At 32.7% G+C, this 15,618-nt stretch overlaps 4 protein-coding genes and 1 long non-coding RNA gene across 6 annotated transcripts; 3 read left to right on the top strand and 2 right to left on the bottom strand.

The window, feature by feature from the left end:
• Window positions 1-243: 243 nt before the first annotated feature.
• Window positions 244-1,952, top strand: LOC105637369 (uncharacterized). Its single transcript, XM_012220816.4, has one exon. It carries the CDS (start codon window positions 802-804, stop codon window positions 1,708-1,710), a length of 909 nt encoding a protein of 302 aa, XP_012076206.1. The 5' UTR covers window positions 244-801; the 3' UTR covers window positions 1,711-1,952.
• A 3,283-nt stretch (window positions 1,953-5,235) lies between these two features.
• Window positions 5,236-7,289, top strand: LOC149491657 (fructose-bisphosphate aldolase 6, cytosolic-like). The gene is made up of 2 exons (XM_089717146.1): window positions 5,236-5,486; window positions 5,941-7,289. The coding sequence occupies exons 1-2, from the start codon at window positions 5,459-5,461 to the stop codon at window positions 6,987-6,989; spliced, it is 1,077 nt and encodes a 358-aa protein (XP_089573272.1). The 5' UTR covers window positions 5,236-5,458; the 3' UTR covers window positions 6,990-7,289.
• A 626-nt stretch (window positions 7,290-7,915) lies between these two features.
• On the bottom strand, window positions 7,916-9,076 carry LOC105637371 (uncharacterized). Its single transcript, XM_012220819.4, has 2 exons — window positions 8,151-9,076; window positions 7,916-8,055 (listed from the first exon to the last, which is right to left on the bottom strand). Exons 1-2 carry the CDS (start codon window positions 8,872-8,874, stop codon window positions 7,949-7,951), a joined length of 831 nt encoding a protein of 276 aa, XP_012076209.1. The 5' UTR covers window positions 8,875-9,076; the 3' UTR covers window positions 7,916-7,948.
• A 717-nt stretch (window positions 9,077-9,793) lies between these two features.
• Window positions 9,794-10,735, bottom strand: LOC105637372 (stress-response A/B barrel domain-containing protein At5g22580). Of its 2 annotated transcripts, none has more exons than XM_012220820.4 (2): window positions 10,536-10,735; window positions 9,794-10,225 (listed from the first exon to the last, which is right to left on the bottom strand). In XM_012220820.4, the coding sequence occupies exons 1-2, from the start codon at window positions 10,652-10,654 to the stop codon at window positions 10,024-10,026; spliced, it is 321 nt and encodes a 106-aa protein (XP_012076210.1). In that variant the 5' UTR covers window positions 10,655-10,735; the 3' UTR covers window positions 9,794-10,023. The 2 variants fall into 2 exon arrangements, with proteins under 2 accessions (XP_012076210.1, XP_012076211.1); XM_012220821.4 differs by having other exon boundaries at window positions 9,794-10,222; window positions 10,536-10,695.
• LOC110009900 (uncharacterized) lies at window positions 10,203-11,436 on the top strand. Its single transcript, XR_002284766.3, has 2 exons — window positions 10,203-10,343; window positions 10,873-11,436. It is a non-coding gene; the product is annotated as an uncharacterized LOC110009900 (long non-coding RNA).
• Window positions 11,437-15,618: the final 4,182 nt, after the last annotated feature.

Below are 15,618 nucleotides of genomic sequence, written 5' to 3'. Positions count from 1 at the left end.
CCCAACAAATCTTCTTTTAGGTTCCTCTTTGTTTAACTGTCCTAAAAAAAAAAAATTCAAAACACTTGGCTAACTATTTACTGTGCCCATTAATATTTTAATCCCCCACTTTCTACAGTAAAATCCCATTAAAATGTCTTTATTTATAGTTTTTTTTTTTTTTATTATTCCTTGTAGCCTTTATATTAATCACTGAAGCCAAGGCAAGAAATTAAAGGCAAAAGCATGATCATTTCACAAAATTGTTATGGTATTTAGACCAGGTCCAAACAGCTTTTTTCTATGCCTTTCTTTTCTTTAACCTCTTTTTGAATTTTTAATATTATTTGATATGAACTGTCAAAAGTGATTAAATAAAGAACCCTTGAAGGTTTCTGCCTCAATCTTCCATTCTTTTACTTTTTTATAAACTAATTTATATTTTATAAGAATGAGATGCAGATTTTAAGGTGAGATTGATTCTTGTTAAATACAAAACATTTGCATTTTTACTTCATTGTTGCCTTTCTGTTTATCTTTCTTTTTATGTAATACAATAAAATATGAATTTTCTTCTTTGTAGAAAATTTAAGAGAGAGGCAGCTCAAAAAGCACCTAACTTGGTCTAGCTCTTAACTTAAATAACTTTTGTTTCTTTTTAGTATTGTCCAAAAGAGAGAAAGAAAGAAAAGAAGGAAAAAACCCATCTCTCCAAAATCTTCTTCAGATCTCTCCTATCTCTTGCTCTGTCCATATTATCAAGAACCCAATTGCAGTTTTCCATATATCATTAAATCAAGAAATATTTTCTTGTTCTTTACAATGAGAGATATAGTATCTTGTTTTAGTGAAAATGCCATAAATGTGTCTAATTCTTCTTGTTCTAGCTATTCAAACAATGCTTGTATTTCTCCCAGCTTCATCCCATCTGTTAAAAATGCAGTTTCTAGCTTTTACAAGATCATTCTCTCTACTCATAAACAAATCTTGGTCTCAGTCACTTGGTGCAAGAATCATACAACTCAAGGCCTTACTATAAACTTTGGCAATCGAGATTCTTCAACAACATCTTTCAAGCTTAATACCAACACAAGACTCTTCAGAAAGAAAAAGGGCAGCAAAGTTATCGAATCCGAAAATTTGAAGGTTGAAATCTTTTGGGATCTCTCTTCTGCTAAATATGATACAGGACCTGTTCCTGTTGAAGGATTTTATGTCTTAGTTATGGTTGATAATGAAATAGGCCTTGTTCTTGGTGATATAGAAGGAGAGACTATAACCAAGAAGCTCAAAACTAGCACACCAGTAGCTAAAGCAAGTCTTATTTCAAAACAGGAGCATTGTTCAGGAAATAGTACTTTATATGCAACCAAGGCACAATTTTGTGAAACAGGAATTCTACATGATATTTTGATTAAATGTAGTGGAGAAAATGAAGGGCTAAAGTACCCAGTTTTATCAGTGTGTATTGATAATAAGATGGTGATCAGAGTAAAGAGGCTGCAATGGAATTTCAGAGGGAACCAAACAATTTTTGTTGATGGATTGCTTGTTGATCTCATGTGGGATGTGCATAATTGGTTTTATAGTCCTGGTTCTGGTTCTGCTGTTTTTATGTTTAGGACAAGGAGTGGAATGGATAGCAGGCTTTGGTTGGAGGAGAAATTGGTGCAAAAAGATGAAGAAAGAATTGAATTCTCTTTGTTGATTTATGCCTGTAAGAGCTCTTGAAGGGGGAAAAGAAAAAAAACAACTGACTTTTGTTTTGTTTATCTCTTGATTCTTGTTTCTCTTCTTTCACTCTCTTTATCTGATTTTAATGTTTGTTTCTTATTTCTATTTGTTCCCTTTCTGCTTGAAAGGCATAGAGACTTAATTAGCATTCTTTTGATCACTTGAGTAATAATTTAGCTGTTTAGTTGCTGATTTGTGAATTGATATACTACAAAATTAATTATTGGTTCTGATTTTAATCTTTGTCTTCTTTTTCCTCTGTTTCTTCCCTTAGACACCTAATTTTTCTGTTTTTTGCATTGACATTTTACCAAATTATATGATGTCTTAAATATTTATTTTAGGAGAATATATCTATGTGAATGGGAAAAATTGGGGAGGTTCAAAATTATTTGAAAAGGTACAACCAAATGTGCTTTTAGTGAAAATTTTGCTAAAAGGGCAATAGGAGATGTTGAAAGACTTTGAATGAACACTGCTTTTGGCCTTAAAAGGACAAAATAAAGTTGAATCACATGATGATGATCAATGCCTTGAAACCTTCTCTGTAATTTCCAATTCTGCTTCAATTAAGAGGGTAAATAAGCAATTTCTTTAAAAAAGATTTAAGTATGTTGTGTTATGTTTGAAGCAATTATGAACAATTGAAGCTCCCTTATTAAACCAAGTTTGAGCAAGCTTGTGAACTTGCACCTGACATGATTCAATTTCAATCAAGGGTCCTTAAATCTTATTGTCTTCATTCAGAGGTAAATTTGGTGCACCGTTTAGGTTTCTTTGTACCTCTATGGTCCCCTCATTATCATTCAAGTTACAAATTTTGGACCACTAATAAAACCAATAGCTTGCCAAGGACAGACAGAACTGCAGTGAATCAACTGTAGACTTGCACTTCTAAACTTGTAGACATATATTTTTTTTTCTGTAGTCTCTGATTCAATTTATTTCACACTCACAGGATACAATGTTTATGTATTTTCCCCTAAACTCACTACAAGTTATATCTTAGGTTGCTCTCTACACTTTGTATTGTAGGATTCAATTTATAAAGAAAATTGGAAAGTTTGATACTTTTTCAATCGAAATGCAGTTTATGGATATGTCTGTTTATCGTTGTAGAACATCAATGTTTGAGTTCCATCAATGAAAGATTCAAAATAATAGGAAAAAATAATTTAATGAGGGCAAAAAATAAAAATTCGATGCAGAAAATTTAAATTATCATAATTATATACATTAAAATATAAAAAACTATAGACTAAAATATCAGGAGATTGAAATGTGGCTAAGAAAATGAAATGTAGCTGTAGAGTTACAAGTGCACTTATGATAAGATTAGAACATGATTTCACAGCTTTGATGATACTGACTAATCATTGTAACTTATCATCAAAGTCATCAAAAATAATCTAGCAGATTATCAGTTTTAGCATTTTGATTAACCGTCAAAGTTTTAAAAATTATAATTGGGATAATAGTTTAGCGGATCAGTGCATAAAGTTGAGATTTAAATATTTGATACTATTTTTCTTTTTTAAATTATGATATATAAAAATGTATTGAGAATCATATATGGTAGCATTTGAATAAAAAATGATTCATATTTTTTTTTAGTGTAAACTACCACTATCGGGACCCATCACTAAAGACCACTTAATTCAATTTGGAATTTAGTCACACTTAAGATGGCTCAGAATTTAGTCACTGTTAATACTCTTTGTCCCTTTTTATAGATGCATTCAGTAGAAATTGAACTCTAAAACTCTTCCTACATACCTAATTTGCGTTGTTAATTGAACTCTTCCTATTATGCATAATAGCAGTAGAAGGTCGAAAGTAAGAGATTGAATATGATACTCCCTGAAATGTTGTTGTCTTAGTATTAGAAGGTAAACACTGTTAACAGAGAAATTGAGGCACCTTTTATTATACGACAGGTCTAAAAGAAAGACAGGCTTTTGACTAGAAAATTTTACTGTGGCAGCCATCATTGGTCAATTAAAGAAAATGTACCAAAATTCATAGTTAGGTGTTGTAGCACAATTGCATAAATGTGGACAAATTCAGAGAATTTCTCTCATTTATTCAACTTCTAGACAAGCCAATGAAATTCATCATCACTTACTTCCCAAAAAACATGGCAAAAGAGAAAATTTTGGAAAGGCAAAGGTTATCAACTCAAGTATGTTAGGTATTTGTAGACTTAATAATAATAATAATAATAATAATAATAATAATATTGTATCTTTCATTTCAGAAAGAAATTCAAACTTAGGCCTTTCATTCAATATTTATTAAATTTATAAATTTCAAAAATTAAAATTGATGATAAAAATAGCAACCTAATGATTCGATATCGATATAATAATATAGAAAATGAAGGATTATATATGTTTTAATAATTATTTCCTTATAAAAAATTTTTGGCACTGAAGTTAGGGAAACGTAGAGAAGGTGCCGGTCAACCCATGGCATTACAGAAATGTAGTGCGAACCCAACCTTAGACGTTGAGAGTTGATAGACGATCACTCACGCCTATCTTCCAACAATTGGAATGGACCACTCTCTTTCCTAGTTTGAAAGGCCACCATCATTCTTTTTCTTTTTTACCCATGCATTCATTCCTTTTCCTACAAGGAACCATCACCATTTTTCTTAAGACATTTCATCAATAGATATTGTTTTTTCTTGGGTATCGTTTAATGATTTTTGTTCCTAAAGTAATAGAAAAAATAATGAGTTTTAAGTTTTTTTTTTTTTTAAATTATGAGCCACCGAAGTTGATATTAAGGTGGTTGCGTTTGCCTACTTATTTGCTTCATATCTCTTTCTTTCTTTCTTTCTTTTTGAAGCGAATCCTTAACATCCCTTTCATGCTCGTCCAATTCAAACATAAAAGTCTATTGAGTTTGTATTCTCCAGATTAGAAGAAACTGATCATTTCTAATGATTTGCTGTCAAGTAGGCAAACAGCATTACTGCATCACTTTGCTAGACAAGCCCATCAATGTGGGCCTTAATGGGCCTAATGGGTTTCTTCTTATTTCCCTATGCAAAAGTCATTATTGCAACACATAACCTTTTTTCAAAGGAAAAGGTTGTTAATTTGAAAAATTCAATGATTGAAGTACTAACTCAATGACTCAATAGTTCTATTTAGAAATCGACATAAATAATTAAGAGGTTATATTGCTCAAAACTTGAATTAGTCCTAGGATATATTGTATCGACAAATCTTTTAAGATGAATGAAATTTTCAATTCTGAGGTAAATTTTATTTTTAAATGATTTTTATTTGCAATACAAATTTAGGTTCACTGTGAATTTAAATGTACATCTATCAAATAGATGTCAAGAAATTTTAAATTTTTTGTTGTTGGGTTGATTTGATTTAAACCTTACTTTTACTAATTTAGAGGTGGAATGGATTGCCCATATGGTATTTTGGCTAATATGATATGATATGGCTTGGTTTTTGAATGTAAATTTTGTGATCTTTTATTTGCCTGTTTTGAAGGGAACAAAAAATATCCGAGGAAACAGTCTAGTAACACAGATGGCGCAGACATGACCAAGAAGTTGCAAATCCACCATAATTGTTGCAAAGCTTTTAGAATGACCACATATCCTCGTCTTCCTCCTCTTCTTAGCTCTCTTCCTCCCTTCTATATCTCAAGAGCAATCTTGGATTTCTAATTAATTGTTCTCTGTTTCTCAAAACTAAACAAACAATAAAGATCAATCATGTCTTGCTTTAAGGGAAAGTATCATGGTGATTACTTTTCTTTTTCTTTTGCAGCCATTCCCTTCATGGGTTTTGATTGTTCGTCTTAAATGATTTAATTTTTTTATTATCTTTATATCCATAGTTTTCAATTCTAATTATGTATCAAGAAGAACAATGGGAAACTGAGTGAGGATCCTATTCCTTGGTTAATGGATTCTTAGTTTTAAAGTAGTGTTAGAGGAACTTAATTAAGAGTATTGCTACTTGGAAAGAATCATTCAAATTTTTTACTATTTGCTTTGATGTTATCTGCATGACCATAGAAATCAAATTTCCTAGGAGGATTTGATGCTGGGTTAGAATGTGATATACAGTTCTTCACAATTATTAACAGCAAGTTTTTAATTTTTAAAAGAATATATTTTTCTAATATTCTCCCTTTGGACTCTGCTGAAACTCGTGCTAAAAAGTTGGTTTGAACTTCAAAATGTTTGTGCAGATGAATTGATTGCCAATGCTGCTTATATTGGCACTCCCGGAAAGGGAATTCTTGCAGCAGATGAATCAACAGGCACAATAGGCAAGCGTCTAGCTGCCATCAATGTCGAGAATAATGAGCCCAACAGGCGTGCTTATCGCGAGCTCCTCTTCTGTGCTCCAGACGTCCTCCAATATCTCAGTGGTGTAATCCTTTTTGAGGAAACACTTTACCAGAAATGCGCTGATGGTAAGAGCTTTGTTGATGTTCTCAAGAAAGGAGGGGTTCTTCCTGGAATCAAAGTTGACAAGGGCATCGTTGAGCTTGCTGGAACTAAGGGTGAAACATCAACTCTTGGTCTTGATGGCCTAGCTGAGCGCTGCCAGAAGTACTATGAAGCTGGTGCTCGATTTGCTAAATGGCGAGCTGTTCTAAAGATTGGTCCAACTGAACCATCTCAGCTTTCTATTAATGAGAATGCAAATGGCTTGGCACGCTATGCTAGTATATGCCAGGAGAATGGCTTAGTACCTATTGTTGAGCCAGAGATTTTGGTGGATGGATCCCATAATATTGATTGCTGTGCAGACGTGACCGAACGTGTTCTTGCAGCTTGCTATAAAGCACTAAATGATCACCATGTCCTTCTTGAGGGAACTCTTTTGAAGCCAAACATGGTGACCCCAGGCTCAGATTGCGCGAAAGTTTCACATGAGATGGTGGCCGAGTATACAGTCAGGGCTTTGCAGCGAACCGTTCCTCCTGCTGTTCCTGCTGTTGTATTCCTTTCTGGTGGACAGAGTGAGGAGGAAGCCACTCGCAATTTGAATGCAATGAACCAACTCAAAGGCAAAAAACCTTGGTCTCTTACTTTCTCTTTTGGCCGTGCTCTTCAGCAGAGCACTCTCAAGGCATGGGCAGGAAAGGAGGAAAATATAAAGAAGGCACAGGCTGCTTTGCTTGTGAGATGCAAAGCTAATTCAGAAGCTACTTTAGGTACTTACAAGGGTGATGCTAACCTGGGAGAGGGTGCTGCAGAGAGCCTCCATGTGAAGGATTACAAATACTGAGCCCTGCAAGAAGGTGATTTGGAGGTTCTTCATGTGAAGAACCAACACTAAATCCATTCCTACTCTATTTTAATGAGTTAGGAGAGATATTTAAAGAACTAGTTTTTCTTTCTATTTGCTTTTGTGATTGTAATGATCCTCTGGTGAACCATGTTGAGAAAATGTCTCATAAAATGATTTGCCAGATTTTGCCTACAGATTTTTCAGTTTAATAATCTCTAAATTGATGATTTTGAATCATTCTGTAGATGGAGATTTACTTATAATATTAAAGAATCGTAATCTTCCTTTTTCCTGTCATTGTTCAATTTATTCCTACTCTTTTCAATAGAAATTTCAACCTTCTTGTTAAATTCAAGTTGCTCACCGGTGAACTTTTAATGTCATTCCAGGCTAAGGATATGGTTTGAATGCACAAATTTCAACATTTGGATTCTTTTTGTTGGATGTTATTTTCACTCCCATAATGTGTTTCAGTTCTCTCAATAATTTTGCTAAGCCTGTGTGTGTCTGTCCCACTGTAGCTATCAGCTCTGTCATGATTATTTTTGTTTGTATGCCTTTTTGGATGCTTTTATTTTGTAGACATTTTCCTTTAGTTGGTACCTGGACTTATTAATGTTAATGATTGGGAAGGTTGATGGCAACTGGCTACTGGCAAGGAAAGAGAGCTAGACCTATTCATGGCCGGGCTTGAGCTTGGGAAATGGCAAAGGCCCAGACGCTGCACCCACAATTTTCAATACAAATTAAAGCCCGTTTCTCGGCACACGAACAGGCATCCCTTGTGTGTTCAAAGAACAGTGGTCGATGGATCCATCATTAGCTATGAACTATTAAAGAGAGAAAAATTGGTAAACCTAGAACTAGAATTTGGATTGGATTTCTGATACAACATTAATGAGAATTGAAAAAAGCAACAAATATTTGGTATAAGCTCAGTATTTTAGTTTCTTGTATCAAAAGTCCGTGAAGGAAACAAAGATTACAATGAAAGAAAGTACAGAGATGAGTACATTGTTACCGAATTGCTTGACTGATCCAGCTATAGAAATGACCTTGTCTTCTGCAAAAGAACCATAAACCACCAAACTTACATAAACTGCAGAAAGAATAAATCAAAATAAAAAGTGAAAAATTTTGAGAGATTTATGCACTTACTACACTCTTTAGGATGACATATACACCTCAGTCCAACTCCACAATTTCCATTAGGCTTTTGGCATTCGTTGCAGATATCTGGCACATGATCAGGAATGTCGAAAGATATCCTGCTCCCTAACTCATATTCACTGTAGTCATCATCTTTCGAAGAACTTCTGTACACCAGTCTGTAATGCGAACAATTCAAATCTTTTGGATGAAAACCCCCGTCAAGCTTTTCAATGTCGTTGACTAGTAAACATGAGTAAGGGACTTCAAGTTCTTGCTCTTGATTTTGAGAAGAAGCTGCAAAAGCCTTCAAGCGACTGCAGTTACCTATAAAAGATGTCCCTGGATGATTTTTGCTTGAGCAGTTGAAGAGAAGAAGTGAGTTTGGCGTTAGAGGAGTAGGAAAACCAGCTAATAGAAGAGCAGGAGAGATAAAATGTTGTGAAGAAGAGCGAGAAGGGTGAGAAATGGTTAATGTTTTAGTTGTGTAGTTGACTGAAGAAACTGGAAAAAGACCAAGAGAGGTTCTGAAGTACAACTTATGAGATCTGCATAGCATCGAGTGATTTAAAAGGGATGAAACAGTTGAATTAGAACTGATAAATGGAATCTGAATTGGGATTTTTCCGCATAAGATTGAAGATGTGTGTTGGGACAGACAAGTGATGAAGAAGAGATTGAGGATTAGAAGCTGGAGAGAACCTAAAAATTTGAGTTTCTTGAAGGTATGCATTTCCTTTCCTTTTTCTTTGGTTTGATCTTCCAAATGGTAAAGAAAATTTCTAAGGTTCTTGGGCTTGGTGGTCAGAATAGATGATAAAGAATCTACTTTAATCTTGCAAGGGATATAACTTTCTGCCTGGTTTTTTCATATTCTCTTCTGGCAATGATCTTTGACAATCAAAATAACCATACTTCCATATCTTTTTTCTTTTTCTTTCTTTCTTTTAGTATTATTACTATTATTTCTTCCTTTCGTTATTCTTTTCTTCTTCTTATTATTATTTTTTGGGGTATGAATTTATAATGCCACAAAAACCTTTTATTTTATTCTGCTATTCCACTTTGCCAGTACTTTTACTATCCTTTATTTAGATTCTGTATGTTTCATCCTTTTCTCTCACTATTCTTAGTAACTTATGATATCTCACTGACTGATGGGTCATTAGACCATATGTTTGGTCACCTCTCATTTATAAGCCCATATTTTATATATATATCAAAATTTTATTTTCGCATATTATCTTTACTTAGTTATTTGCATGTTTTTGTTGAGAAATTAATAAAGATTGAGGCAGACAAAGATATAAGATTTTAGGTATACAAAGGTGAATTTTTTTTTTCTCTCGATAAATGCATTTTCCAGATATTGAATTTGTATTTTCAGCCTTACAGGAATTGAGTTCACTTGCTGTACCAACTTACCCCTAACCAACACATTGTTGGTCAAGAACATATGTATTCTAATTATACAGTTGTAAGCAGCGTATGCACATGAACTTATTGAATCATTTAAGTAGAGACAATTATGATTTGATCACATAGTCGTGATTTCGTCGACATAATGCACACGAACTTAGTGAATCATTTTGTTTGTCGACAAGTGGAAATACTAATGGACACATCAAATCTCATAGTAGGTAGTCTGTCTATTCATTAAAAAAGCAAAATGATGATCATAAAATAAGAAAACATTTCAGTGGTACAAGATTTGATGCTGAAATTGCATGGAGAGTCACAGAAATTAAAATAGCCAGCCACAAACAATTATACGTACAAAACTAACATATATAATTAATAATAGACACTCGCACATATATCATAAGAAACAACCAAATACTAGTTCTTTTTATTATTGTCATTATCTCTAGATCTTATTAGATCATGCAGGTGGTTTGATCTGAACAGATGGGAAACTAAGCACCACAATTTTCTCAATAGCAGCTGAGAATGTAGCAGAATATTCAACATGACTGGGATGGGTTTGCAATGCAGTGTGGTCTTCTTTCTTCTCAAATGTCATTGTGAAGGCATGAGTGAAGCCTTGAGTTAGCATCTCTGGCCCTTCCAAATCCTGTCCCCTGCTAATAGAAAATAAAAATATGAAGCACTTCACATGTTATTTATTGGTATTTGACAGAAAACCCTCAGAAAAACTAGCCATTAAGATGGAAAGAGCCCAAAATCTACCTCAGGCTAAAGGTATTTATCCCTGTCATGCTCTCTATGTTACTGATATGAGATATTCGGACCATAGTGGGATCTTTCAGTAACCTTATATAGTATATATTGATATGAGAATGCATGCTTCACAAATTAAGAAACCTAATCTTTATCCTGTTATTGATTTGTAACTATGAAGGTTATAGAATAAGCATGTAATGAAGGACTTACCATTCAAAGGACTTGACAAGATCAATCTCAGAAACAAGTTTCTCCATTCCTTTCATAATCTCCTCCACCACAACACCTTCCTTAAACTTAACAATCACTAAATTCTTGAACCCTGCCATGGTAGCTGGACTATTACATACATGAACCAGAAATATGTGACTAAACCCTAGTATATATATACAAGAAAAAAGAAAGTGAAAGACACTTATTGTTCATGTGTCAACTTCCACAGTCCTACCTGTCTAGTGTCCACTGTCATACCCAATGAGACATTTCACACACTTCCTTTATGTTGTTAGCAAAATTTTTTTTTAAAAAAAGACCCTTTCTTGGACAGAGTCGGCAGCTTAATATATGGGAATGGTACAATACATTGCATGGAGTATAGACCCACTAGACAGCAACTTCATTGCTCCACCTCACAGTAAAATTTGTCCTCATCACCATTGTCTCGTAATCTTTGCTTTTGCACATGAAAATGGGGTCCTTTGAATGGGTAGTGCTATATATAATTTCTTGAAATTTGAATTCTCAGGGGGGAGGTTGGTCCCTTTTATTTTTCATAGATGTTATCATAACATGACAGGCCTTATAATTTTTATTTTCCCATCAATATATATGTATAGAATGAAAATAGGAAGGGTACTTTTGCTTCAACAGTAGCTTTTCCTTCTCCTCTCTGAATTCTAGACTAAAATTAATACTCATTACTGGACTTTTCTCCATGTCCTTCCCATGTGCTTCAAGATTATATTATTGGACTTTATTACATGGATGGCATGTCTCTGCTTATCTTTAAGGAATCTTTATTTTAAAGCCTGTTTCACAAAAGAAATCCAAGTTGTGAGGTTATTATCATTTGTATTATCATGATATATATATTGGGTCATTTTTATTTTTATTTATTTTTTTGTTATTTTTCTTTTAAATTTGATAATAAATTATCATTTAAATTAAAAAATAACCATTATACTCTGGGACAAAGCCATAAATTTATAAATTAGGTAAGCAAATACCTAAGCTCTAAATTGAAATAGAAAATAGTCATGAGTGTTTTAGATTCTCTTAGACAAGATTAGCTGTTTTGATAGCTTTTAACTGTTTTAGTTGCGTTTAGCTGCTAGCTGTTTTAGTAACTTTTCATATAATACTAAGATTATATTCGACAATAATTTTTTAAGTAGATTTTAGTGTTTCGATCAGTTAAGGTGCTAAATGCTAACATTTAGCTTTTAATATTTTATGAAACACTATTCAAAAATTAACAGCTAAGGCTACTAAAATAGCTACAAAATAATTAATTTTGCCGAAAAAACTCTAAAAAGTTAAATTATAAAACATAGCTGTTCGCGGATACAATTTTAAAATATTGCAGGTCTTGGGTTAAACATATGGGACCCTCTAGCTTTGACTATGTTCATATTATTACTTTGAAAAACTCTGGTCGAAGTTAAGCAGCATATTCATTTTGCAATTGAGATGATTTTTGATAGTAATTGCCTTTTACATATCAATTAGACGTATGATTATTAATTTGCCAACTAATTGCACTCCAAACTTTGTCTAATAGCTTTTGGCTATAACCTTATTAAGTCAATTCAAAAGATTTGTTTAGATTCTCAGCTAAAGCTATGGACATTTGCTTTTTAAAACTTTAGAACCAAATTGTTAGAACTTGGCCAATGTTCAATTCAATTGCTTTGAAGTCCCATTTCTTCAAACTTTTGGATACTTTATGAGCTGTTTAGTCTCGTATCCGTTTTACCGGTCCACGGTAAATTCAATTTATTTTCATTCATCTTTGGGGGCAAAGAGACTCACTCGAAAGAATTTATATTTACAAAAAATCAAAGCAAATACCTTAAACTATAGGGATCAACCCGCAAGTACTCTCTGTTATTGAAATGCCCCATTCAGGTTCCCATTCCTTCAAACTTCGTTGACTAATTAACAAAGGGTAGTTGCCCTTTTATGGTAATCCTGAGAGATTAAAAAATTTTAACTCTCTGAAACTACTCAAACGTTGGGGACCATCTTACAAACTTAAAGTGGTCTTATATTGAATATGCTTTCAAGTACGGATTATCCAATTTATATAATTATATAAAGAAAAAAATGATGTCACTGATTTTAACCTGGATATTGATGGTGATTTTACTATTAGTTCTATTTCAGTTAGAGTTGCAAGCTCAACCAGAGACATTGGCAATCCACTTTTGTAATCCTCTTTAATAATTCAATATCTTGTCTACTTATCTACCACATTTTCAAAGCTCTTGTCCAAACCATTATGAGGTTTGGATAATTGCCAATGTAGAAATTGAAAGCAACAGGTTTATTTATCAACCAAAATTCCCTGTTTTGTATTTACATTTGTTGATTAAATTGATTACTGGTGACTAGTAGCTATTTAGAGTTAATATTGATTAATCAACACATAGTTAGACACCTGAATATATTTTGGCGCTATTCCGTAAAATTAACTGCTTTATTAGCTATTAGTTATTTTGGTATCGTTTTTAAATATTTAAATAGCTAGTGGCTATTGTAGTAGTTTTTCATAAACCACTAAAAGTTAAACGTTATAAAAATTAACCTTCTATAAAACGTTATTTTAACCTTTAAAAGTTAATTCAAATACTATATTATCAAATATTATAAAAATATCATTTAAAACGCTAAATGGTACTTAAAAAACTATTACTAAACACAGCTTTCATCTCTAAAAATTCAGATATTGGAAACAATTTCTCTTTCAGTGTGGATACACGGGCAAACCAAAAGGTTGACATTACTTAACATTTTAGTTTTCATTGAATTAGAAAATATTTTAAATTATTATATTATTCAAAATTAAGAGATGCTAGAAATTCCTAACCTTGCTTCATTGGAGCCACTTAGTTGACAATGTTTAGTGTCACTCTTAATTGGAATTTTACTGCCATTTGGACAAAAAAGAAAAGTTCAACAGTTGCAGCTTTTTGACCTAATAAAGTGTGGTAATTTCCTTAAAATTAGACACAGAAGAATCTTGTTTAATACCCAAAAAAAGGAAAAGCTTATTATGGCCCTTTCCCAGAGGCAGAGGCATAGACTAGCATTCAATTTTTTGTGGGTTAAGTGACTCTCACTCTGTCTGGCACCAACCAGGGTAAATCAATGTTCTTTCTTTCTTTCTTTTTTTTACCTCTCCTCTGATTTGAGTAGGGGCCAACAAATTTTGGTTCTAACTCACAAACTGAACATAACATATGATAAAAAGAAAAAGTTATACAGTCATAGAAATACAACAATATTTTAAATTGTTTTAAAAATCCTTTATCACCTGTCAAATTTTTTACTGAAGAATTTTTTTTTTTATTATTAGTCATAGAAGTAAGATATGAATAATCAAAAATTGCTATTGAATGTAACGTGTCCTCTAATGGGGTGTGATATAAACATTTATGGCGTGTTTCGTATTGTAACTAAAGATATAAATGCTTAGTAAAAATTCTGATCATAAATGTCGAGCGAAAATTTTGAGTATTAATTATATGGTCAAATGACTTTTTGAGCAAATTACTAATTTGAGTAATGTCTTATAAAGTACTGTTACTTTAATTTTAAATTTATGCTTATATATGATATCTTTTAATTTATTTCGATCTATATCATATTAGTATCATATCTTATATATTTTTATAAAAATATCTCATATTTTTTATGCATAAATTATTTTTTTTAAAAAAAGATGAAGATTCAATTTGATTTTTCTCATTACATCATTATAAGACATTAAAAAATAAATTTATTACAACTCACTCCTAGATTTAACAAAAAAAAAAAAAATGAAGTGATTAAATCATAAAACCCTTTTTATCTTTTACCATCGAACTTTTCACCAATTTGAATTGGATTAAACTTTATTAGAAATCAATTGGATTGGTGTTTTTAATTTTTATCGATATTCAAAAATAAAATTCTATGGGTTTCAATATCAATTTAGAATCATAATCAAATCTTGAGTCTATTCAGTTGAGTAAATTCAGACGGTTTCCATTTTGGTTGAGTTTGGATTTAGGGCATAATATTATACACCCCCGAAAAGGAACTCAAAATCAAGTTTTCTCATGCACCAAAAATCACCTTGCCGACATGGGAAGGGCAAAAGCCCCTCGTGTAAGGAATAATTGGGTTGAGTACACGTCATATCTGACAGGGGCAGTTTGCCCTAAAACATTGAACAATAAGTTTGATTTTGTACAGTCAAAATTCAGAGAGAGGAGAGGTGAGTGGGGATTTATGTATAGATAGTGTTTGTAGGGTTTTGCGTAGTAGAGATTTTTAGGACACATTGGTTATGGACAATAGCTTCAGGACACTGCCTCCACCTGCAACCCCACGTTTGCCTTCTTTGGTCAATACAACTCCAACCAACACAATAATACCTTTCTTTTCCCTTGGGAAATCAAACATCACCAATGCGTTGAAAACGACGTTTCATTCCTAATAGTTAGTTGTGCGTGATTCTCGGTCTCTATTTAACAATCCAAACATATGGATTCATTGCGCTCGGATAGTTATTTTAAAATTTTAGTTATCAATCCATTTGAGTATATAAACCATTTGATTGTATATTTTTATTTGGTTACCATATATAATCAACCGAATTTATTTTTAATCTAAAATAATTTATTCTTTTGAAATAACTGAATTTAAATTGAACCAAACTAATTTAATTCAGTTTGAATCTTATTACACCATTTGTTTCAGATTTAGATACCATAAAACATATTCAAATAAACTAAAACCGAGCTAATTCAGTTTAGCTCATTTTGGTTAACCGAATCCTCGACCCTACTTATAGTTTTTGGTTGTCACTCTTATGTCTATATCTCGAGCCGGACCTAATCAATTTACTTTTCATTTAGCCCAAATCCAGTTTTGCTCGAAACAAATTTGTACGAGTCTGGCCCGAACTCATAGGCAGATCCCAGTGGACTTTGGCAAGTATCCGCAAGCTTTGTCCTATCACTCTCTGTCTAAGCTTGGCCCAACTAGAACTGAATTTATTGGTGGAATCCGCCTAAACAAGGGTCAG

This window comes from Jatropha curcas, unplaced genomic scaffold (assembly GCF_041381405.1).
Source record: "Jatropha curcas cultivar XTBG-Jc1 unplaced genomic scaffold, XTBG_Jcur_1.0 HiC_scaffold_981_pilon, whole genome shotgun sequence".
Classification (NCBI taxonomy): Eukaryota; Viridiplantae; Streptophyta; class Magnoliopsida; order Malpighiales; family Euphorbiaceae; genus Jatropha; species Jatropha curcas.
Note: the sequence above shows the minus strand (reverse complement) of the source record. Positions and strands in the feature narration are given on the sequence as shown.